This window comes from Ilyonectria robusta (assembly GCF_021365365.1).
Source record: "Ilyonectria robusta strain PMI_751 chromosome Unknown BGZ61scaffold_133, whole genome shotgun sequence".
Taxonomy (NCBI): Eukaryota; Fungi; Ascomycota; class Sordariomycetes; order Hypocreales; family Nectriaceae; genus Ilyonectria; species Ilyonectria robusta.
The window spans coordinates 1-22,890 of NW_025764567.1; the positions used below are offsets into that span (position 1 = coordinate 1).

At 50.0% G+C, this 22,890-nt stretch overlaps 11 protein-coding genes across 11 annotated transcripts; 5 read left to right on the top strand and 6 right to left on the bottom strand.

Moving 5' to 3' along the window:
- Positions 1-116: 116 nt before the first annotated feature.
- On the bottom strand, positions 117-903 carry BGZ61DRAFT_542455 (uncharacterized protein; the record flags this gene model as incomplete). Its single annotated transcript, XM_046255194.1, has 3 exons — positions 117-204; positions 264-667; positions 730-903. The coding sequence occupies 3 exons, from the start codon at positions 901-903 to the stop codon at positions 117-119; spliced, it is 666 nt and encodes a 221-aa protein (XP_046093050.1).
- Positions 904-2,307: 1,404 nt separating this feature from the next.
- On the top strand, positions 2,308-4,186 carry BGZ61DRAFT_542456 (uncharacterized protein; the record flags this gene model as incomplete). The annotated part of the gene is made up of 8 exons (XM_046255195.1): positions 2,308-2,384; positions 2,443-2,971; positions 3,027-3,113; positions 3,170-3,534; positions 3,581-3,680; positions 3,744-3,871; positions 3,925-4,077; positions 4,150-4,186. The coding sequence occupies 8 exons, from the start codon at positions 2,308-2,310 to the stop codon at positions 4,184-4,186; spliced, it is 1,476 nt and encodes a 491-aa protein (XP_046093051.1).
- A 360-nt stretch (positions 4,187-4,546) lies between these two features.
- BGZ61DRAFT_469793 (uncharacterized protein) lies at positions 4,547-5,072 on the bottom strand. The gene is made up of 2 exons (XM_046248001.1): positions 4,738-5,072; positions 4,547-4,667 (listed from the first exon to the last, which is right to left on the bottom strand). The coding sequence occupies exons 1-2, from the start codon at positions 5,042-5,044 to the stop codon at positions 4,570-4,572; spliced, it is 405 nt and encodes a 134-aa protein (XP_046093052.1). The 5' UTR covers positions 5,045-5,072; the 3' UTR covers positions 4,547-4,569.
- Positions 5,073-5,281: 209 nt separating this feature from the next.
- Positions 5,282-5,994, bottom strand: BGZ61DRAFT_312022 (major facilitator superfamily domain-containing protein; the record flags this gene model as incomplete). The annotated part of the gene is made up of 2 exons (XM_046238823.1): positions 5,282-5,691; positions 5,757-5,994. Coding segments are annotated over 2 exons (648 nt in total), but the record flags the coding sequence as incomplete, so codon positions are not given.
- A 308-nt stretch (positions 5,995-6,302) lies between these two features.
- Positions 6,303-7,602, top strand: BGZ61DRAFT_524785 (uncharacterized protein; the record flags this gene model as incomplete). Its single annotated transcript, XM_046252672.1, has 2 exons — positions 6,303-7,302; positions 7,400-7,602. Coding segments are annotated over 2 exons (1,203 nt in total), but the record flags the coding sequence as incomplete, so codon positions are not given.
- Positions 7,603-11,241: 3,639 nt separating this feature from the next.
- BGZ61DRAFT_501238 (uncharacterized protein) lies at positions 11,242-11,697 on the top strand (the record flags this gene model as incomplete). The annotated part of the gene is made up of 1 exon (XM_046251671.1): positions 11,242-11,697. One exon carries the CDS (start codon positions 11,242-11,244, stop codon positions 11,695-11,697), a length of 456 nt encoding a protein of 151 aa, XP_046093055.1.
- A 126-nt stretch (positions 11,698-11,823) lies between these two features.
- Positions 11,824-12,390, bottom strand: BGZ61DRAFT_376512 (uncharacterized protein; the record flags this gene model as incomplete). The annotated part of the gene is made up of 1 exon (XM_046242512.1): positions 11,824-12,390. A coding segment is annotated over one exon (567 nt), but the record flags the coding sequence as incomplete, so codon positions are not given.
- Positions 12,391-13,842: 1,452 nt separating this feature from the next.
- Positions 13,843-15,090, bottom strand: BGZ61DRAFT_501239 (OPT oligopeptide transporter protein-domain-containing protein; the record flags this gene model as incomplete). Its single annotated transcript, XM_046251672.1, has 3 exons — positions 13,843-14,009; positions 14,079-14,534; positions 14,589-15,090. The coding sequence occupies 3 exons, from the start codon at positions 15,088-15,090 to the stop codon at positions 13,843-13,845; spliced, it is 1,125 nt and encodes a 374-aa protein (XP_046093057.1).
- An 877-nt stretch (positions 15,091-15,967) lies between these two features.
- Positions 15,968-16,460, top strand: BGZ61DRAFT_542460 (uncharacterized protein; the record flags this gene model as incomplete). The annotated part of the gene is made up of 3 exons (XM_046255196.1): positions 15,968-15,980; positions 16,037-16,225; positions 16,279-16,460. 3 exons carry the CDS (start codon positions 15,968-15,970, stop codon positions 16,458-16,460), a joined length of 384 nt encoding a protein of 127 aa, XP_046093058.1.
- A 79-nt stretch (positions 16,461-16,539) lies between these two features.
- On the bottom strand, positions 16,540-18,043 carry BGZ61DRAFT_595264 (Fructosamine kinase-domain-containing protein; the record flags this gene model as incomplete). The annotated part of the gene is made up of 3 exons (XM_046256885.1): positions 17,992-18,043; positions 16,752-17,906; positions 16,540-16,699 (listed from the first exon to the last, which is right to left on the bottom strand). Exons 2-3 carry the CDS (start codon positions 17,726-17,728, stop codon positions 16,540-16,542), a joined length of 1,137 nt encoding a protein of 378 aa, XP_046093059.1. The 5' UTR covers positions 17,729-17,906; positions 17,992-18,043.
- Positions 18,044-18,933: 890 nt separating this feature from the next.
- On the top strand, positions 18,934-21,323 carry BGZ61DRAFT_542462 (uncharacterized protein; the record flags this gene model as incomplete). Its single annotated transcript, XM_046255197.1, has 4 exons — positions 18,934-19,001; positions 19,055-19,524; positions 19,784-20,842; positions 20,905-21,323. The coding sequence occupies 4 exons, from the start codon at positions 18,934-18,936 to the stop codon at positions 21,321-21,323; spliced, it is 2,016 nt and encodes a 671-aa protein (XP_046093060.1).
- Positions 21,324-22,890: the final 1,567 nt, after the last annotated feature.

Genomic DNA, 22,890 nt, shown 5'->3' on the forward strand with positions numbered 1-22,890 from the left:
TGTGATTCAAGTCCTGGATAGCATGGCGAGGAAGATCCTTGGGAAACATTGGTCCTAGGCCATCTGCAATGATCTGGACGAAACACTCGGGGAGAATTCGTAATGGGACATCGTCGCTATTCCCGTAGAAAAGACACATCGAATGGTAGTCCCACTCGCGCCACACCTGGGTCATATAGGAATGAGGTGCGCCAGGTATGGTCTCTATGCCGGTTGTTAGTCTAGTATTCCCAGTCCACGATCCAAGTAGCAGAGGAGCCAACGTACTACGGAGCTCGTTGAGCATGTCGTTTTGATGCTTGAAAAAGGGTGATACCCACTGAACTGAGTCTGTTTTCGTTTTCTTGAACATGGCTTCATCGACGATGCGCCAGATCCTAGCAGCGAAGAGATTGACGCTGCCATGTTCCGTCCCAATAAGCCTTTGAGCATCTGGGCACATTCGAATGAACTCTCCCTGAGTAGACTCATCGAGATCATCCCAAGCCACGTTCCGCAAGTGTTGCGAGCAAAACGCGATGATGTCTTCAGTGGTCATTACCCACTCAGGGTTGAGGCAATCGGGTTGAGCACGTGCCGTTACCACCAGACGCGGCGGTTTCGTTTTAAAATCGTACGTCTTTAGGAAGGGTGATATGCTGTCGGTCGGAGGTTCATCCATCTTGGCCTAAAGATTTGTATTAGACGTTGCCTTGCCCCCAATCCGAAGCCATAGCGTGAAAGACTTACGTTGTCAGCCGGTAGTTCGTCGGCAGCTGGCTCTCTGTCGGCTACAAATGCGTCATGCAAGCCGGACTCTGATGCAGTTGGTGACCCAGGGTTATCGGGATCCTCAGTCAGACGAAACGTGGTAAAGCCAAAGTTCCGCTGGTACTCGGTCAAACGCCGAGAGGTGCGAGGCATTGGTGTGGTCGCAAAGTACGAATGCCAGTGAGGGAATGGGAAGAAAGACGGTCGGTCCTTGGGAGAGAAAAGGAGGATCAGACTTGTGGCAGTCTCGACGGCCTGGGTCACGAAAATGGTTAAGACAAGTGGCCAAACGGGCTCCTCGTTGTGCAACGAAAGGTCCTTTGTTATATTTCCGAAGCGGTGGCAGATTACTTCTGAATGTAGCACGTAATGTGTGCCAAATCATTGGAGTATCTAAGCGAGGGTTTCCCATTGTGCAACAGTTGATCCCTGTCTATCAACGGCCCTTCATTCTATTTCCATTCAACCCGTAGATTAGTTCCCAATGTCGCACGTATCGGCTTTCCCGTTCTAGTCCTCCCTCGCGAGTTTGAGTTGCGCAAGCGAGTCTTAGTGGGCGCGACACGGCCGTGCTTGTTTCGTGGCTTGGTGGCGAAGCGATCGATGCCTCCAGTTGAAAGAAAATGGATGTCACGCGTACAACGCCACCCTCCCAAGTTTCCTATTGTCTTGTCCATTCGTACCAGAGTCATGATTTTGGAGCTGCCCATTCTCTTTGTCTCACGTAGTACGTGCTACCAGCCGCTGGTTTCACCATCCTCGTATTCCACCCTGATGTTCCACCATATTCCACCACATTCCACTGATATCCCGCCCTGATGTTCCACTCTATTGATCGGTGAAGAGTCGACGTGGCAGACTGCTTGTTTGTCTCCGGGAGACAACGCCCAGGAGGCTATAGAAGATGCTTATTGTCTGCCACCCCAGGTTGTCCCTACTTCGTTAGCCGAGGCAGTCAAGCAGTTTTCCACTGCTAATGCGTTCTGCGGCCTCGCACGATTGCATGGAGACCTTAGAGGGGCGGGTTTAGGTGATGCCACAAAAGTCGGCACATCCATCTCCCGATCCCGCGCTCGCCTTCATACGACAACAGGCAGTACAGCATCTGTGTAGCCAAGCTGTATCATGGGGGGTTTCACAGATCCTTCCCCGACCGCCGACCATGCATGCTGCCTTCAAATCCCGAGTCAAAGCGCTCCCGGCGCTGGGCAGTGCCTTACCGGTAACGGAATTCGACACAGCAGCCAGTTGCGCCACCAGCAGCCCCGACGAGAAACCTGCATGTTGAAGTCGGTCACTCGAAGCAATTTCCCAAGTAGAAAACGAGAAACGATAGGTACGGCCAAAAGACAGCCGCCGTGAGTAAGTAGCAGGTCATTATTGCTTGGATTGGTTCGATATAAAGGGGTACCTATTCCTTACCCATAGCCGTCTCGTCTACTTCTCCTCGCAAGCCTCACTTTCGAGACATCATTTCCTACCTACCGGACTACGCTGCTAAATCTTTCATCTCGCAATTGACTCCTCTGTCTCTCCTTGTGTTCCACCCTTTGCACCATGGTTCCACCATCCATCACCCAACCTAGTGGCAGCAACTGCACGCCAGTGTTTGTCGGAATCGATTTTGGCACCACGTGAGTTTTCTTGTTCGTCGATCAGTTATTGTCAGTAGACTGACATTTGTCCAACCAGTTTCTCCGGACTGGCATATAACATTGGCGAGTCGTCCGAGCAAACCAATTTCGTGGATTGGGGATCCGACCATCCCTCACCCAAGTTTCCCACCAAGGTAACCATTTCCAACGAGACCATTCTTTGCGGTGCTCAAATTCCAGATGGAGAGGAATCAATTCAATGGTTCAAATTGGCTCTCCTGCACTCTGATGACCTCGACGACGAGATTGAACAGTCTCCGCTCTTTCAAGAACATGAGGCATTCCGGAAGAAACTCAAGCTGAAAGCGTACGAGGTGGTGAAGCACCTCTTTGATTACATGTGGGCGAAGTTCTTAGACGCGCTGCACTCTACAAGCCCTAGGGGAACTTATTCGTTCCACCTTACCATTGCCGTGCCAGCCAACTGGCCTCAGTACATATTCGATGCTATTGAGAAGGCCATCGTCGAGTCTGGTATTCGTCGACAGATCCACGGACTAGTCAGCTTTGTGTCTGAGCCTGAAGCGACCATCCTTACTGCCGCCGCAGAACCCGCCATAATACTAGTAAGTCTGTGTTTTGCCAAGTTAGGCCCTTCCCTACTGAGATCTCTTGGGATAGGATGGCAGTATACTGGAAAATGTTTCGGTCCTGAAGTTTCAGAAGGGTGATATTATTATCGTTTGCGACTGTGGTGGAGGGACAGTGGTAAGCTTAAGCATTCTCTCACATACCATCCCATGCTCTAACCTTTATCGCAATAGGATATAGGGGGATATAAAATTTCCCACCTGACCCCTACCACCATGACTGAGTGCATCAGAGGAACATGCCGATTGAACGGCGCCATCAGGTTGGACGATAGGTTCATGGATCTCTTAGACACCAAAGCCAAAGATGTCCATACTCACAGGGGATTCGATTCCGGTAAGCGGGAGTACTTCCGCCAGTTCGCCGACATGTTCTGGGAGAAGGACATGAAACGGAACTTCGGATCAGACAAGACTGTCTGGACCTACCCTGTGCCCGGGCAGTGGCTCGCGAGTAACGCCGCGCGTCGAGGGGAGTATCCTACGCTTACGTTCACTCTGTATGAAACCCTGCGAATCCTCGTTACTGAAGATTTTGCGTTCCAAACTCTCGCTGGTCTCCGAAATCTAGCTAAGACCTGGCAGCGAGGATCTGAATTCCGTTTTCGAGCCCGCGATACAAATCGCCCAGCTCGTTGAAGAGCAGATCAATCTGGTTCTTGAACAGACCGAAACGGCACCGACGGTATGAATCCATCTCTTCTATTTCAACACTTGTTCTGCGCTAACTCTTGATGTCCTCGAAAAGTACGTCCTTATTTCTGGTGGCTTTGGCCTAAACAAATACCTTCGACGGATAATCCAGAAAAGGGTGAACGAAGTCTCGGAGAGAATCAACCACAGAGTGCGCGTAGCGGCTCTCCCGGGTGACAGAAGGTAAGAGATTCCCCCCCATTTTCTACGAATCTAGTTGCTAATTCACATATCAGTAGCAGTGCAGTGTCCAAGGGGGCTGTGAAGAAATGCATGCTGAAATTCGCTGCGCAATCGGAACTTAGAGACTCAATTCCACGAGTGGTCGAACATGTAGCCCCGGCGACCTACGGCATCCTATCCAAAGTCGAGCACGGATCATACGAGTGGTTTGTTTCTGAGGTTGGAAGACCTAAATCTCAAGCAGTCGGACATAAATGCTGATTGATCACGCTTCATAGGGCCAAGTCCTCAGCGTCGCCCATCCTCCAGTGTTGAATCTAGATGCCAGCTCATTTGACATCTTTTCTGAATCGGGTGTGGAATTTGGGCTCTCTCTGGAAGTCTTCCGGAAGTCAGAATATGGCGATGCGCATTTGTATTCCACTGTGAAGTGGAAACCGGATCGGGGCATTGAGGTGTTGGGTGCAGGAGGTGGATCAATCCAGCTCCGCCCTTGGATGGATGGAGACAAGCTGAAGATAAGTATTACCTATCGAAACATCTTACAAGGTGAGGATAGAGTTACTATTAGATATATAGAAAATTGGTGAGATTATTGAGTGAGGGAGTGAGCAGAGGACACTAAGAACACACACAACCCACCCAGAGGCAGAGCTGTGATGACCGCGGTAGTGTTGTGTCGGAAAGGTCGGATAGGGTCAGGTTTGGGGTCCCGTTGATGACTTGTCTGTGAATGTTACCAGTAGGCCTTGCAGTGCTTGCATGATGCCGTTTCCGGCAGAACCCAGTATCGAACCTTGGTGAGCGAGGCCTTGTTAGAGTAGACGAGATTTGGGTCGTGAGACTGAGCTTGAGATTTGACCTACCAGCTATAAGGAGCACGGGCTCCTTGCTTGCAGCCACACAAACCACCCCGGCAGTGAGTGCTAACAGGCTGGAGCGTATCACCCATACGTCCAAATATAGCGGCCGCGATCCAGTTTTCCATTCAAGGATCTGCGTGATGCTTGCTAGAGCAACCAGCATGCATAGGGTGACCAGAGACTTCACACCTAGGATATATCCTGCAGTAGAGATGGACCAGTCTAGCAGTTTGGACGTATACTGTATGAACAAACCACCCGTCATGCGAGAGAATGCAGATAAGAAGATGATGGACAAGCACAGCGTCATCTCCCTAGGGATGGTGAATGGATTTAGGCTCTGGAAAGCTTGCTTTAAGTCGCCGAACCACCGCCGGGCTAGGGAGATAAGCACTTGGCTCTAGTTAGAGGCATTATTAGTTAGGAATAGTTGATACGCAGTATGGATGTGTTGGGTTAATAGTAATAATACCTTGGTGGACTGATCTAGGGCTCCCTGACCAGTTGCTTGACCCTTGGAAGTGTCTGACTTTTTGCGGGATACTAGAGTCTCTGGCATTGCAAGTATCAGAGGAAATGAGAGGCAGATGATGGGAGCACTGAATTTGAATGGTAGCCAAAGGTCCTTGGATAGGAGCCACGATCCAACGGGGGCCGCTATAATGTCGGTTGCTAAGAGGCCCGCACCAACAAGATAAAATATTGTGGTTCTCATATTCTCAGGAGCCACATCGGCGATGACGGTGGCCATGATGGCGAATAGCACCCGGGATCCACCACCGACGGCGAGGAAGACTGGCGAGAGCAGAACGAGGTGGGTGGGGAAAGTCTGGTGGAAATAGCAGACGAGGATGACCCAGAAGTACGCCGTGACCTGGCCCAGCATGCCCAGGAACGCCACAGGCTTGCGGCCAATTCTGTCGGCAAGGTGACCATATGGAATGGTAAGTATCAGACCTACGAAACCAACACGTCGGCTTTGGCACTCTGCGAATAGAGGTCTCAGTTAGGTCAGGTCTCACCGGGCACGGTCATCAACAACGACTTGACAGCCCTCATGTAGGCCAAATCAACTTGAATCTCGTTGAGCTTGCAGAGCCTTTCGTCCACGTAGGAGCGCGGCAGCGGGCCAATGACGGACGGGTCATGCTCGAGGTAGTAGTCTCTGCAGATAGCCATCTCAAGCAGCCGCACCTCGGGGGTGTCGACCAGGGAACCGCCCAAGTCAGCGACAAACGATAGAGCGAAGATGAAGAACAGGGCGTAGGGATACAGCGGCGACTTCAATTCAGTGCTCGATACCGCATCGCCGGCGGCCCCGCTGACAGCATCGGCGGATGAGGATGAGGTAGACTGATGTTGTGCCAGAAGCGGTGCGGTTTCGTCGACCGTTTGCGAGGCATCGTCGCGCGGCTCCATGCTGAAGTCTACGTACGGAGAAGGGTAGGTCCTGTTTGGGTCGTTTCGGACGGGCTGACATTGGATTAATCGGAGCCACGTGACCAGGACGACCGGGCCCATTTCCTATACAACCAGCCGCCAGCGAAGAGTCTCACAGCCTGATAACAATGACCCCTCAACAATTCCTTGCTCCGAGTTCAAGACAAGCAGTGTGCATGCTGAAGATGGCCCACAGTCGAGACTTGTACGTGGGAGACTGGAAACTCAAGGGGCATTTGCTCGAAAACGAACGGTTGCTGGTGCAGGTCGAGGTTCGCAGCTCTATATGGGTCAACATCGTCGTCGTCGAACAACAATCGGCATGCACTCCTCAATCATCTGAAGAAAGCTGGAGGACTCTGCTGTTTGACTGGTTCCTTGGCCGAAACCAACAGCCTGCACCAGACGCCAAGGCAAGCGAGACGCTCCTGCTCGAGATTCTCAGGTCGTGCGACGTGCGCTACCAGGATGTGCTCCCGCAGTTTGGCAACACTCTGTTCTTGGCCGACGTTGACACCCATGGCCGGCCTACCGTGATCGAAGAGGCAGATGCGACCATTATTGACGCCCTGCCTACGGCGGAAGTTCTCTTCGGCAACAAGGCCGTCTCGCTGCCAATCATCCCGAAATCCGAGCTCCGCGTTCAGGCTGTCAACGGCACCTTCTTCCTCCCCCAAACAAGGCCCGTCTCGTACCATGGGAAGACTCTCGTGGCCAAGGGCCCGGCATCCGCCGCCAGGACCCTCGATGACCTCAGGGACGCCGTGAATCTCTCGTCGCTACAGTCGGGCCGTCCGCATCCGAATATCCTCCCACCGCCGACCGCTCTCGTGCGGCTCTCCGACGACGACGAAAGGATATGTGGCTTCCTCATCCCGTTCTACGAGAATGGGAACCTTGATTCTTATGCGCGGAAACTCCGCCGTGCCGACGAGCTCACTCCCGATATCCTTTGGGCTTGGTTTCGCCAGCTCCTTTCGGCCACCAAGTTTCTTATCGATGCTGAGACATGGCATGGGGACATCAAGCCCGACAACATTGTCGTCGACTCGTCGGGGGCAATCGTGCTGATCGACATGGCCAGAAAATATACCACCACTTCCATCGCGAGCCCGGAGGTGATGAAAGGCAAGGAAGACCCAAATCCAACCCTGTCCCGCGCGTTTTCCTTGCTTCCTAGTCGTGGACCCTGAGGCTGATGGCAATGCTAATGCTGGGTGTGTAGCGGCTAAAGAACGTGGCAGCCTCGAAGTGCCAGCTGACTGGCCTATGGAGGCCATTGAGAAGTCTGAAGTCTACTCGATTGGGAGGACTATTTTCTTCATCTCGGAAGGCATTGCAATGGAGGACATCTATAACAATCCGAGGAGCCCCCAGGCGTCCCAGACGTCCTTTACCGACACAAGCTCGACGCCTGCCGATCTCAGGGACCTCATCCTGGCTTGTGTCAAGGACGACCTAGTTCAACGTCCTAGCTTGGACGATCTATCGAGCTTGGTGCTAACTACGGGACGTAGCCCTACGGAGGTTGACGCTTGAAGTAATGTTAGCTCCGACCCACACAGACAGGGGGGTCAGACCGGTCACTTATATGCGACCAGTCCAACTGGGGCACGGGGCATCGCTCCTGGAGTCAATCAGCTCAACTTGGGCTTCACCAAGCAAAACCAATGCTGAAAGGGTACGCCGCTGATGCGCCAGCTTCCCGAGATTGGAGAATTAAGCTCCATGATGCAATGCTACCTGTCCGCCCATACCCTCGAGTCCTTCCAAATTTCATGAATTCTCCTTTCGAGGAATAAACTCCGGATTTTACTTCTTCCACTGAAACCTGCAGCACCTGCTCAAATGCGACTGTGGACAGTGGCCTGCGACCGCGACCTCCCCCATTTTCCCGAAATCCTCCTTGACATCCGCTCTCAAGTCGTTCGCCCAGGCGTTCCAATCTTTCCGGATTTCTAGGGGAGGTGACCACTCTCACGTGCATACAACGTTACTGGAATGAGGTTATCGCATCAACAGCATGCGACGTGGCAGAGCCCAATTCGCATCATTAATTGGCGGGGCTGTTAAACCAGATGTTTGTAGACCTGGAGAACTGGTCACACCTACGCATAAGACGTTGAGTGGCCCTAGAGAGCGCACGCGGCGGGGTTTCAAAGATGGCGCTAAGGAGTGTTAACAAATACAGCCATTATACTGTATTTGTCTATTGTGACATAAGTATAGCGCAACTGAAACCATCCGTCCTAACAAAACTTACATATTCAACAGCAACCTAATTTTGTAGCTTTACAATGGGCTATCTGGCTGATTGCCAAGAAGCATGACTGTCTGAGAGATAATGAAGTGTGTGTTATCTCAGTGGCGAACCTCAAACTAACAAGTTAAGAGATACCAACCCTGCCACTACAGATAGGCAGAGTATCAGGTAACTTCTATCCAATACCTGTAGGGTAGGTTAGGCTGGGATGGTATCGTCCTAAGCGAAGCCGTTAAGATACCAATTACGCTAATCTCTTTAAGAATTACAGCCAAACTAATGAGATTATAACCACTGGCTTGATTAGAGCTTCTGTTTGGTATCGATTCCATCATAGTCTGAGATATAATAGCAGATTGTTGTATCCAGTCGAGTAATGTATATCGTACCAATTATGGCCCCCAGTTCCTGCGTCAACGTGGTTCGATTACGTGACTACGTTCCATCCCAAAGCGCAGATTAAGTTAATTACAGTCCGCCTGAAAAGCTATCTATCGTTCTTATTAAAGATAGGAGCCCACAGAAGGCAGCCTGAGAGGCACGGGGAGGGCCCGACTGTAAGTGGGGCTATTATGTTCAGACTAATAGTGTAAACTACAGTTTGCACTGTAGTTTAGTTTCGACCTTGACGGACGGACTAATAGTTCAGTTTGCGTATCTCAGGCAAATTGGCAGTTTAGTGTAGCTAAGTCAAACGGACTGGTAGTTTAGTGTGACTAAGGCAAACGCACTAAATGAGCAGTTTGAGGCTTTCACACGCACTGGTTGCACTATTAGGAGCCCTGCCTCAACGCATCGTCTCCATGTAGGGACGTTCGACCGCTTACCAGGGCTTGAGCTATATTCAAGATCCCACCCACTGCCAGACAACCGACGCCGGACTCTCTCGAAAGTGTTCAGGGAGGCTTCAAAGGTGACTTGGAATCTCTCCTCACGGATGAGCCTCTCGCGCCGGGTTACTAGAAGCGGAAAGACATTAGCATGACGAGCATAACCAGCCCAAGAGTATTTAAATGCCTGACCTATACGTCCCCTCGAAACCTCGGCTCGGACTTGGTGATACGTCATTTGCTGAAAAATGGGGCGGTATACGACCTGGTCGGAGGGATGTGAGCGAAACTCGACGAGTGTTCCGTCGCCCTGCCGAAACGCTCAACATCTAGCCTGCGGTAGATGAGATGATACACCGAGCCCAGCCTTCTACTGTGCCAGCTGCCGAAGCCTAGCACTAGACCTGGGCTATCCCTTCAGTGACAGCACTGCAGTGCTCCAGACATCCTTTGCCAGATAATCTCGTTCTAGCCATGTGTGTTCCTGGCCATGTGTATTCACATCCCACACTCTGCCCCGCGCATGTACCGGCCTTCCCCGCGGCTGGTATCCGATAGACGGTACACATTTGAGATCAAGCGATAGGCAACCTACAAGGTATTTCAGCACTGCAGTGCTCCAGCCCCGCATCTTTCCAGACATCCTGTGCCAGGATCAGCATCACAGCCATGTCCATTACTATACCGCGACCCGTGCCAGAACAGCCTCGGGCTATCGCGCATGTACTGGCCGTCCCCGTTGCTGCTGCTTGGTGGATGGTACCGTGGATAAACCACTCGACTGTGTGTCTATTTGCCTGTGCACAGGTGCCACCCGAAGTTGCGGCGCAAAACCCTCTGCCAATGCCATTATTTTTCTTGTGCTCATCGTACCGCGCCTCATTCATCCCAAGCCATAAAGTGCTCGCGACGTTCTGCATCCTCACCGTGGACTGCGCAGACGTGAGAGCCTAAATTGTCAGAAGCTAGGTGCTGCTTGAGCTGCGCGGCTGAGGCGCAGGTGTCAGCATCGGTGAGTGCAGGCGAACTCGCTGGGCTGCATATACTAGAACCTGCCTATGCAGAATACGGAAGTAGGTTGGGAATACTTCTAGGATTCGTGTATATAAATGTGAGGGCTTCCCTGCCCTGACAATCGGAAAGCCCGCTCGCTGATGGTGACTCCCTGGCTGAATGACAACTAGTATAGGGCAGGGGGCAGGTCGTCGGTTGGTTATATTTTTTTTTTTTTTTTTAGTTTGACTAGGCATCTATTATCTAACCATTCGTCGCTCACCCACCCGTCTATTATACCGCTATCTTCTATATATATCTTGCCTGCTTATAATTATGGTATATTTATAGTATTCTGTGGAGGGTGAAATCTCCAATTTCTTTGCGAAAACGTCTGCGACTCGTCTAGAATGCGATGCGCGTGCAGAGGAGCTTGTTGGTGGCAAGGCCACCCGTGTCGACGTCTAAGGTAACTGCAGCTACTCCGTTTATGCCGGGCCATTTCTTGAGTACGTTGTTCAGTTCCGACTGAAGTCTTTGCAGCTCGATATAGAGATCGCTTCTCTGGCGAGATAGGTGTATGGATCTTTGGCTCTAACTGTTTCGTTTGAGGGCTAAGTGGGGGATGAATCGAAAGATAAGGAACCTCTTTATGTATATGTTATGAGCCGAATTAAGGGTGTGACCCATCTGGACTTTATTCTGGCATATGATTGTCCTGACAATTTACTAGAGAACTTTGTGCGATGCTAAAGACTGATGGTAGATGTGGTATGGTAAGAGAGATAGCTAACTGAGTAATATCTTTACTTCTCTGATACTGACGGCTGTAGATTCTTTGCTCTTGTGTGGAAAGCGCTGCAGCTAGTTGATTAAGCCTATTATGTAAAGGTTAGAGAGATATTCGAAAGAGAACTGCGGATGTTGCTTGAAGCACTCCCGGTCTGATTGCACTCCGTCGTCTAGAAGTGTATTGACTTAATGGACGCTATACTCTTACTTCCTGTGGTCCTTCTTTATAGAGATTTTGGTACCTGCAATATTATTGTTGATGAGGCAACTTGCTACCTGGTTGGAGTTATTGACTGGGCTGAGGCGGAGATCTGTCCCTTTGGTGTGAACCTCCACTCCCTGCAGAGCCTGACTGGGAAGCTGCACTTTTGGAACGGCTGGATACGGTATGACGACTATGATAATGTTCACAAGGTCTTTTGGACTACCTTCAGAGACGAAGTAGGCGGCTTAGGGGATGATTGTATCGAAACCATCCGACTAGCCTGGATTATGGGCTTATTGCTGTTAAGAGGCTTTACCAGCCGCCTTGTAAATAAACCAGAGGCCGTTCCTATCGGAGATGATGAACGTGGACGTTACAATATGTTGTCACTGGATGGGTTCCTGGTTAACCCCGCAACAAGGTTTGAAGATATTGATTGAAGATATGGCAGGCGCGGTGAATTTTACTGGACGAAGAATGGTGTGTATGAAGCCTAATAATAGCAAAAGCCCAATATGAAGTGGCTGAAATGAATGAAACAGGTGTGAAGAAGGTTTGAGGGAAGGTTAGAGTATACCAGCCTTAATAAGAGCAGACTTGAGGTTATTAACGTTGTCCAGCTTAGGAAGCGGCTTACCAGTATTGAAGATCTTGTGATTGCCCGATGTTATCTCTGCGTGCCTTTCGTTGGATTGATAAATGCGCGGGTTTCCATCTACCTTTTCGAACTTCCACCCAGTGATTCTAGTGGGAATACACCCTTTCACAACCGACAAGTCCAACATGACTGTCCCCTGGTCCAGAATGAGCTCTGATATAGAGTGGCCATTGCACTCGCCGAGAACCTGGAGGCCAATAAGACCGGTGATGCTGTGCTTTGTAAGATAATCGACGAGGTCGTCCAAAAAGCCCTTTCCGACACTCGATAGGTCAGGCATTGGGGCCTCCTGGTATTCATAGGCACATAAACCATCTTTGCCGTAGGCAAAGATGTGGCCGTGGACCGTCGAGTGGTCGATCTCCTCGATCAGAGTCACTTTGGCCCAACGGCCCCTAGGCTCCTCAAAATTGGAACCGAGCAAGACTGTGCCGTCAGGAATTTTGAAGTGACCGTGGATGAGATGGATACTCCAGCATCCAGACTTGGGATCCTATGTCACCGCATAAAGGAGAAGATGGGCTGGCACGAGCCTCAGGAGGGATTCTCCATTTGGTAGTCGGGGGAATCGACAGCTATGAGGCGATTGAGAGCCGTGAGTGAGCCATCCTCAGTCTCGGGCTTCACCTGGCCGGCCCGGTGAGTATAAATTCGATCCGGTCCTGCTCGGCCCGTAGGCTTTCGGTTACTTGTGTTCGTATCATCAAGTGCACTTCGCACTATTACTCTTCGACGGAATCGATACGCCGACGAATACCAAGTACGCAATCCGGATCCTCCAACGAAGGTCAAATATTGGCGAGCAACAGGCCGGTTGATGACAGCCCCAAGTTCCATCAATATGGAAGAGGGAAACCCACCCGTTGCAAGTTCCGTGAGGCCGAGGTATGAAATACTATATATCTCCCATCCGGAGACAGTCCTCCGGCTAATCATATTGCCTGCCAGGAGTGACCCTTCCACACAACCTGTATCCACTTCACGGACACTTGACAACTCTGCCTGTCTCGCATTCGCCAATGGGTCGCGGGGATGCGGGTCCCTCCAAGAACAGGGAAACGGCTCAGTCGACCTGGCCTCGACCACGGTAGAAATAGGTTCATTCAGGATCCCGGCATCCGACGGGAAAGAGTCAACCTCGATAGATCGAGACCGTACATCACCCCGCAAGGACCTTGAGGCTTCATCGCTAGCCTGTCTTCTCCAAAGAATTCAGGATGATGAGGACAAGCTTGAGGGAGGTATGACTCAGATGGAGAGGTTTCTCTCGCGGTCGAATGATAGACCGATCCATGAGCGACTTTTGGAGATTGCCATGCGATAGTGTCTTAATGGCATCGCGTTACCATTTCAAGAGATATGTCGCGGTTTAGACTTGGTGGTTGGAGCCCAATAAGAAATAGTACATTATCCTCCTAAAAAGTTGAGCATCTGAGGTTCTCTTGGACCAAAGTGAGGCCGATGGTGTAGGGGGCCAAGGACGTGACACACCGTGTCCTGGGCTAGAGTTGTTGTTGTCAAGCAGGGCGAGGGGGTTGAGGCAGGTTAAGGGACGATGGAAGATCTTGTCTTTTCTCTATCTAACAGAGGGCTCGCAGCAGCTGTATATATAAGGGTGCCCTCATCGTCATAGGAGCTACGATAAGGTTTTCTTAAGACCGTATCCAAGGGATCCGGGTCTTCGAGACCGCCTTGCTAGAGATCCAGGCCTTTGAGACCGGGCCGCGATCTCAAGAGCTGACAGATGTGGCCCAGGGCTTTCCTAGCATACCTGTTCTGTCTGACAAGGCGTGTTGAGGCCAATCTAGGTTTGATGAGACTATTCTAGTTGATCTAAACCAAGGATCGATCTAGAAAGCTAGATCGGACCGTAGAACGATTCTGCTGGCTAGGACCTTGTTCCGTCTGACAGTTGTATTGGTTTGGCTTAGGGAAGAAATAGGATGATGATGCTGCAGAGCCCTTCGCCAAGAATGAGTCCGCTAGCAAAAACGGCCATCAAGCTGTAAGATCCTTCACGATAGGTACGGCAGTACCAGCTGAGAAGACCGCCTATCATGCGGGCCAGAGAGAACGAAGGAGTTGTGTAAATGCCTAAGGAAGCAGCAGTCAGATGGTGCGCGTGTGTCATCCAAAGAGGTCTCGAGGGAGGTCTCGTCTTACCAACAGCAAAAGCCACTCCGCTGGGCAATATGTTTTGCCACCTGTGTTCCGCGTACCTCATCTTAATGACGGTGGTGATGGAGAAGAAGATGCCAAAGGCAGTCACAAACTCGAGAGCGCCATCGGGCAGGCCCTTTCCCGTCACTAGTCTCGCAGCAATGATGGCCATGTACCCTACCGGAATCTGAAAGCGCTTGTCCGGGATGGTGTATACGACAGTGTACAGTTTGTACAGGCCACAGGCCATGAACGAGCCTGCAATGCAGCCGATGATCTGGCCGTAAAGCTGCACCCAGGCTTTGGCACCAACTAGATGGCCAATTTTCAGGTCAAACGCGAGGTCGCCTGCCTGGTTCGCCCCAGCCTCTGCTATCGAGCCCGCAACGAGATTGATGAGAATCACATGAGAATTCGATGGCGGAACAACTACAGCAAATATGAGCTGTGCCACCTTTCCTGCAAAGGATTAGCGCCGCCATGAACACACTCGGAGGCATTCCTCCCGCATACCAATCCCAGCTATCGGGTTGACATCAGTCTCAGCAACAGCTCGAATCCCCATGATGCTTAATGGGAGTGTTAGAGCAACCGAAAGAACAAGAACATGTCTAGGCATAAAGCCGAAGACAATGGTGGAAGCTAAAACGCAGAACAACGATGCTGCTAAGAGACTGAGAAGCGTTACCATCCACTGGTCTGTAGGCGTTCTGGGCTGATGGGATGTTTCGGGCTCATCGCCGGAGCTGCCGATGACTGCAAAACCAGCAGTGGAAGAGCTGGCCCTGTTGAATTTAGCCCTTGCGGCCGCGATGAATGGCCACCCAAGCTTCACCAGCGAGTCTGCCAGCAATGTGGCCAGGCCGATCCAAACAATCCAGGCGCGACTGCCAGTATCCCAATCTCCGACATGGCCTGTCGCCCAGCCTTTGGCCCGGGCAAGAGGCGATAGAACACCCCAGCCGACTATGGCGCCAAGCAGCATGTGCAAGGAGATGATAGGCCCGGAAACCATGCCAGTGCCTATAAACGCCGGGGAAATATCGAAGGACCAGAGCCATGTGTCCCTGGCTGTGATGCCCAGGACGGGTAGGTTTCGGAGGACTGGCATGAAGTAGCATAAAATGGTCTACAAAATAGACGAGTCAAAACGGGTACAGCTGAGGGGCTTCGTTCCTCCATGGGAGGGAGGGCTACTTACGATGCCGTGTGGCCATGGCGAAAATGAGGCCGAAAAATCCGACACCGAGCGACCACAAGACCAGCTGGCCGTATGAGAGCCTCACGGGTCCATGCTCGTCCGGTTTGGCCAAGAATTCCAAAGCCGGTATCGCGGCCAAGAGCCCACCAGTGGCCACCATGGTCCCCATCGCACCCGCTACTGTTTGAACGAGGACGTTCTCTTCGGGGGAAAAGGGAAGGCGTCTCTGCAAAGGTCGAAGAGCCTTGAAGATGGCGAAGCCCATCAGCGTGCTGGTGCTGGACATGGACGAGCTGACGCCCGTTTGGAGGCCAAGGTACATGTTGGACAGGCAGACGGGAAGGCCAAGAAGCAATCCAACGACAATTGCGCGGTACGTGAAGCTCCGCCCCATGCGTGAGCTCCGGGGGTTGGACATGGTGCCGTAGTCCTCCTGTCCCGGATTGTTTCCATCGACCCTGCTGGTCATGGTGTCGTCAACAGCTTCCGGGGCCGCGCTCATGGTGGGCGGCGTGGAGCAGGAGATTCTGGGATTGCAAAGGAGATAGAGGACGTACTTGGCGACGAGGACGTGGCGGGCGGTATGCTTGTGTCCTGGTCAGGTATCCCTGCTTGCTTGTAGAAGGGCACGGGATGAGCGACATGAAGAGTAGAGAATATTCGTCGACTGCAGGCTGCAAATAGTTGCATCATGTTTAAGGTGGGTGGCATTTCTGCCCTTTTTAGCTTTTGCGTCCCGCTGACCCACCACACCCAACAGCATACGATGATCAAGACGTTTTCCTAGATGCCCTGAAGCTTAAGCTTTCACCGGAAGACTACGGGATGTATCTGGCGCACCTGAGAAAGGTGGCAAGACATGGGCTAGACAAGATCTTCGCCGAGTACAACGTCGATGTCATTGTCGGCCCCTGCGACAGCCCACTCTCCAGTCTGTCAAGCGGGAGCGGTACCGTCATCTCGATTGTCTTCACTAAGCTCTCCTAGCTGACGTCTTCGAAGGCTATCCTATGGCAGCGATGCCCCTAGGCTACGCAGAATACAACGGCCGTCCGTTTGGCCTATTGGCTCTAGCCGGAAAGCATCAAGAAGCCAAGGTGCTAACATTACTGAACGCTTGGGAGGGAACATTCGGACCTAGGAAGCCGCCGCCGATGCTCTCAGGCGTGTGTGGAACAAAATGAGACATTTGAATTGCTGTAATGAAGAAACCAGCTCTTGAGATCATAGTAGTAACTATTTCGCAAATTGAACCCTTTAGCTCTAATTGAGGCTTAGAAGCCGCAACGATTCCTCCATGGATGCTTCGAGATCCCTCTGAGTGGAAATATGTGTCAATTCGGACTCATTCAATCTCGGCACTCCTTCTCCATTCGAAAATGGGGCAAACTTGTCGACGAGGTGATACATATCCCGGTACGCTCTGATACCAATATTAAGTCAGTGCGGTCTGGTAGGGTTGCATCACGACTTACAACTCGCGTCCCCGTCTGCCTTGACTGAGGTGGTTTGCTGAATATATGATATTATAATAGACACTATACAGTCGATTTCTATCGTCCCACTCGTTCTTGGGCTCACTCGGACTGAAATGCCGGAGATATGTGCTCATGTAAAGCCTGTCGCTGATGTTGTTCATGTGAGGGCGCCAGTAGGCCGCCTCCATTTCGTGGTGGGCATAGAAACAAGCCGCGTCAAAGATATATATGTCGCCATTCTTAGATGATACGCCGATATTTCCCTCCCACAGATCGGAATGAATCAAACTGGGCTTAACTTTGCCGTCCTTGTCCTCAAGAGCATCAAGCAAGCGAGGTACGACCTGAGTTACCAGACGTTTTTCCAACTTATCGAGCTCTTCCCAGGGCCCATTTCCTTGGACGTCTACCTCTATGGCATGTCGGAGCAGTTTCATAAAGAACGTCGTCCAAACCTGTTCCCATGATACAAGCTGCTGTGTACGACCTAGACAGGTTGTGATGTGGAAGCCAAATTGGCCGTTTGGGGAGCGACTCTCGCGATGAAGTCGGGCGATTTTAGTACAGAGTTGCTCTGGGTCCGGCATGCCCCCAATAAAGTCGACGAACTCGACCAGAAGAAAATAGGACTCCGGTTCTTGAAGGGTGCATCTGCCCCATGAATGTAGCTTGGGGACAAGATCAGGCACCCACTTATATAACTCAGATATGGAGTTATATTCTCCTTCCAGGGTGGTCCTGCCGTTTGCCCCTGGTGCATACTTCAGCAAGTACTGCTGATCGGAGCCATCTGGAAACTTGAGGTGCAGTTGAACTGTGGCCGCAAAGTTCGATGTGCCATAGCGATTTGCTGAGATGATCTCTGTCCTCTCTGGAAATCTCACCAGAACGTTTGCGTCAACTCGGGCATCTCCAGAATAGGGCTGTGGGCTTCTGTAGGTACGATCGATAAGAGACTGAAGCGCCTTGCCCATAATAAGAGTGGAAATACTTGTTGGCTAGGAACGGAATCCACCGACTGAGGCAGAGAGCCTAACTCCAGTGTGAGGTCACACCTAAGGTGAAAATCCCTCTGCCTGCCCGGAAGTCGGGTGTTATTGCTGTTATTGCTGTTATTGCTTTTACCAGATACGGCACCCTGCCGTTTGAATTCTGACAGGCGTCAGCTATTAGTCCACCCAACATCCACCGGGGTCTGAGTCTCGTACGGACCACCTAGGCAACACAGTAGACTCACCATCTCAGTATGTCAGCGCCCATGAGCCCCGTGTCGCTGAGGCGAGTGTAGGTTGATGGACTTGCCTTGTTCTAGGTACAAAATGCGACTTCAGGCAGCGTCTTAGGCGAATGAATCCCGATAAGCATCTTATCGGGACAACCCTACTATCCGGACCAGTACCCACTGAAAATGCGGTCTGGTTGAGGCCGTGACCACGTACTGCTTGCTGCCTTGGATCCAACACTGCTCCTGCAACACCCCGCTATTTCCGTTATCATAATGCGGTGGAGGCGCCGACTTACAGTGAAGTTTGTGCATGAGTAGCTCAGATGTGCTAAGATACTGGAGAGTCCCTGAAGAATCAAATACTATCTTCCATTTGAGCAGATCCGAGGCGCTGAAAGTTTCATACAACATGTCTTTGGAGTTAGATGAAAACGTTTGCCAGAACAAGCTTTAGAGGGTATACTTCTCGGTTGACATTTTAAAATTATAAAATAATTTGCGACTATATTAACTTAATATTCTTTTAAATTTATCTTTTTAACTTTACTTATTAATTACCCGTGGTAAAAACCCAATGTTTATAATACTAATAATTTCTAGCTTAATAATAATTAACTTTATTATAACCGTCTCATGAACTAGGTTTCCTGGAACAGCCTCTGGCGGGACAACTCCGCCTGCAAGCTTCCGCCACCATCGCCAACGAATGCTTCAGCTAGGCCGACGAGGGGAGAGACAAGCGTGACGTCCGCGACGACGACGAGGGCGACGCTGTCATTGGATCTGCGGTCCAAGATATCGCTCTTCAATGCCAAGCCTCTATACTAGACGCCGGCTTTTGGAACGCATTTCTTCCGCTATGGGAACCGCCAGCTCGAGGATACTGCACGAGTCAAGGTCGCAGAGGCAAAGCAGTTGCTCACAGATAGATTGCCACCGTACATGATCCCTTCCATGTGGCTCGCTGTCGAGTTCATCCCTCGTCTTCGGTCGGGCAAGCTCGATCGCAAGCAGACTACGAAGTGGGTTGATGACATGAGCGAGGCTCTGTACCGTCAACTCAACCCTGTCACAGCCCCTCCTTGGAGGACATGACGTTTGCCAGTAAGACGGAGTTGGAGCTGCACAAGATCTGGAGCCACGTACTGAACCTCATCGCGGAACAGCTTGGCCTTCGACAGTCCTTTCTGAGCGTTGGCGGTGACTCCATCTCCGCTATGCAAGTCATGAGCGAGTGCAGGAAACGCGGCCTCGGCCTGGCCGTCTCACACATCATTTCTTGTAAGTCAGTAAGCGCCCTGACACTACACGTCAAGGATATCGAGACGCCGTTGTTCCACCAGGAGATTCTGGAACAGCCGTTCGAACTCTCGCCAATCCAGAAGCTTTACTTCTCGCGACCCAACCACTCCCAAGGCCACTACAACCAGAGCTTCCTCCTCCACACCAGCCAGCGCATTCTGCAGTCAGATATGCGCAGGGCCATCGAGACTATTATACGGAGACACTCGATGCTCCGTGCCAGATTCAGCCAGGACGCCGGCGGTGAATGACAGCAGCGAGTTACCAACGAGGTTGCGTCCGCGTATCGGTTGCGTACTCTTAAACTGGCTTCGAGTGAGGAAGTTGACTACTCCCTCGCCGACCGCCAAACATGCCTCAACGAGACGGAAGGCCCACTGTTCGCTGCTGATCTCATTAATCTCAAAGGGGAAGAGGAGCTCTTGTTCGTCGTCGCGCATCATCTAGTCATTTTCTTGGAGAATCATTCTCCAGGAACTAGAAGAGCTACTACTCCGGCCAGAACTAGTCCCTGATACAGACCGCCCATTGCCTTTCCAGACCTGGTGCAAGACGCAGTTGGGTCGTGTCGAGGCCTTGACGCCGGAGCAAGTTCTGCCCGTCCACGGCCTCCCTAATAAGAACGCAGAGTACTGGGGAATGGAGGACACACCCAACGTCTACGGGCAGATGGCCCGCGAAGGCTTCGAGATTGGATCTGCACAAACATCCCTCCTCCTGTCGAAATGTCACCAGCCATTGCGCACCGAGATACCTGACGTTCTCCTTGCAGCCATGATCTTCCCCTTCGGGCAGACCTTTACCGATCGGCCGATCCCGGCCGTGTTCGCCGAAGGGCATGGCAGGGAATCCTGGGGCACTTCCATCGACCTGTCCGACACGGTTGGGTGGTTTACAACCATTTACCCAGTCTTTGCGGGATCGACGGCGCAGTCCAGTCTTGTTGACACGGTGAAGCTTGTCAAAGATCGACGACGCAAGGTTCCCGGCAGCGGAAGGCCGTACTTTGCGAGCCGCTGGCTGACCCAGCCGGGCAAAGACGCCTTTTCCCGTCACTGGCCGCTGGAGATTACTTTCAACTACCTTGGCCAGTATCAGCAGCTGGAGCGTGATGGTGCTCTCTGTACCCCTGCGAAGGATAACATAGGACAAGTCAGGGGTGCCACCGACGGTGCAGACGTCGGTCCGCTAACGACTTGCATTTCCTTCTTCGAGGTCTCTGCCGTCATCCTCAAGGGATCTCTCCGGTTCTCGTTTGTTTTCAACCAAAACATGAACCATCAGCCCGAGATCCGCCAGTGGATTGCTTCCTGCCAACATAGCCTTGGTGTCCTCATTGAATCTCTGGCCCCTGAGCCTACGTTAAGCGACTTCATACTCCTCTCCCTTACCTACGACCACCTTCAGCTCATGACGGAGAAAAAGCTCCCCGAGGCTGTAGTCACATCCATGGACTTAGTCGAAGACGCCTACCCTTACTCTCCTATGCAATCAAGACTCTTAATCAGCTCGACCAAGAACAGCGCCTTTTATGCCGCTTACACGCTCCACGAGGTCAAGAGTAGAAACGGTGTGCCCGTCGACGTGACGAAACTTGCCAATGCCTGGAAACACATAATCCAGTACCAACCCATGCTCAGGACCATCTTCATGGAGAGCGGACTCGGCAGGATTCGCTCTACGATCAGGGAGTGCTCAAAGAAGTCGACTTCCCGCTCATTGTATCAGAGAAACATACAAAGAAAGACACAATCACAGCTCCAAGCAGACCGCCTCTGCACCAAAACGACAATGCTCAGCTATTGCATCGCTTTGAAATTTGCACATCGAAGAGCGGCAAGGTCTTCTGCAGACTTGACATTAGCCACATCATCATGGACGGCACTTCTCTATCAATTGTCTTCCGAGACCTCGCCTTGGCATATGAGGGGAGCCTTGGATCCGGTGAAGACCTACTGTATCGCAAGCGTGTCTCCGTTCTTGCTGGGGAAAACTTCCCCAGCGGCAAGTCATCCGAACTAATAGGTCTACTAATAGCCTAGGTAGCAACTGTAGCCTGGCGGGGCCGCGTTCAATGTGACCCAAGGCGCCAATCGCACACGGCGCTTACAGTGTATTTTTGGTAGGAAAGTCACCAACATACCAATCACCACCATCCAGAAACAATCTGCCTCGTAGACTTCCAAGAATTAGTCTACTGTACAATTACTAGACAGCCAACACCAACCAACCCATCTAGTATATTGAGCAATATAAAAGCAGGTTTCAACTCAAACCTTTTCCCATCTATTCCATTAACTGTATTCTTCCTCTATAGCCTTAACTTTCAATACTTTCTCCAAACTAAATTACTCAATACTAAGCCTAAACTATCTAAGCTATCTAGTATAACTAATAGCAGAGGCTTTATTAAATTACTAATACTAGATAAGGAGGAAATAATAAAGAAGGTAGCTAATAATTCTAAAAAATACTAAAAGAAGAAAGAAAAAAAGAAAGAAATAAAAAAGCTAATAAAAAAAGCAGCTAATAAGTCCTAAAAGTATAGAGGTAAAGAGTTTAGTACTACTTAAAAATATACTTTTCTAACTAAGGTATATTAAATTAATTTTTAATAGTATTAATCCTACTAATAATTATATAAATAAACTTATTTATTACTTTAGTTAAATAGCTAATATCTTAAGATATAATTATAATATTTCTCTAGAATTATTATTATAGCTATAATATAAAATAAACTAAAAGGAATTTTAACTAAATTTTAATAGAAGTAGCTATAATTTAGTTCTTTATTAAACTTACTTCTTAAAATATAAAATTATTTAGATATCTTATAATCTTTATAAATTAATATCTTTTTTTAATATTACTTTATAAGTATAATTATTATAAAAATATATTTTTATATACTATTCTTATTTTAAAATTATAATACTTCTTAAAGTATATATATATTATTATTAAATATAAAATACTCCTCTTATTCTTACTTATTATTAATAAACTAAATTATATACTTTTTTATATAGGCTATTTTTTATTTTATTTTTATTTATATTAATAATTTAAGCTTTACTTATATTACCTTATTAAATAAGCTAAAACTATTTTATTTATTTAATATATACTATTTTATCTATATCTAAACCTATAAAACTTCTTTAATTAATTTAAAAAGAAAAAACCTTTTAGTTATTTAGCTATAAAATAAAAATCTTACTATAATTTTACTCTACTACCTTAAAAAACTTATTATTATTATTAGATCTATACTAATAAACTTATTACTAGCCTTATCTAGATTATATAATATATATTTACCTATCTTCCAGTTTTAGCTTCCTCTAGGTTATAGAGAAGCCGTCGGGGTTTATATATAAGATTGCAGCAACCGGTGCTACAACCCGCCTGGTTCGCCTTCTTCGTAATCGCTTCGGCGGCGCTGCATCTACCCTTCCTGGTGCGGACCTCCGGATGCCCTTGCGGTGGCCCCCCGGGCCGCCGTCGGGATCCCGGAGCTCGGCCTTTCCTTCTTCCGGTTATGTGACCCTTGTGTGTCGGTGCGTATATGGGTGCCGGGCCCGCGCAGCCGTTCGCTTAGAATCC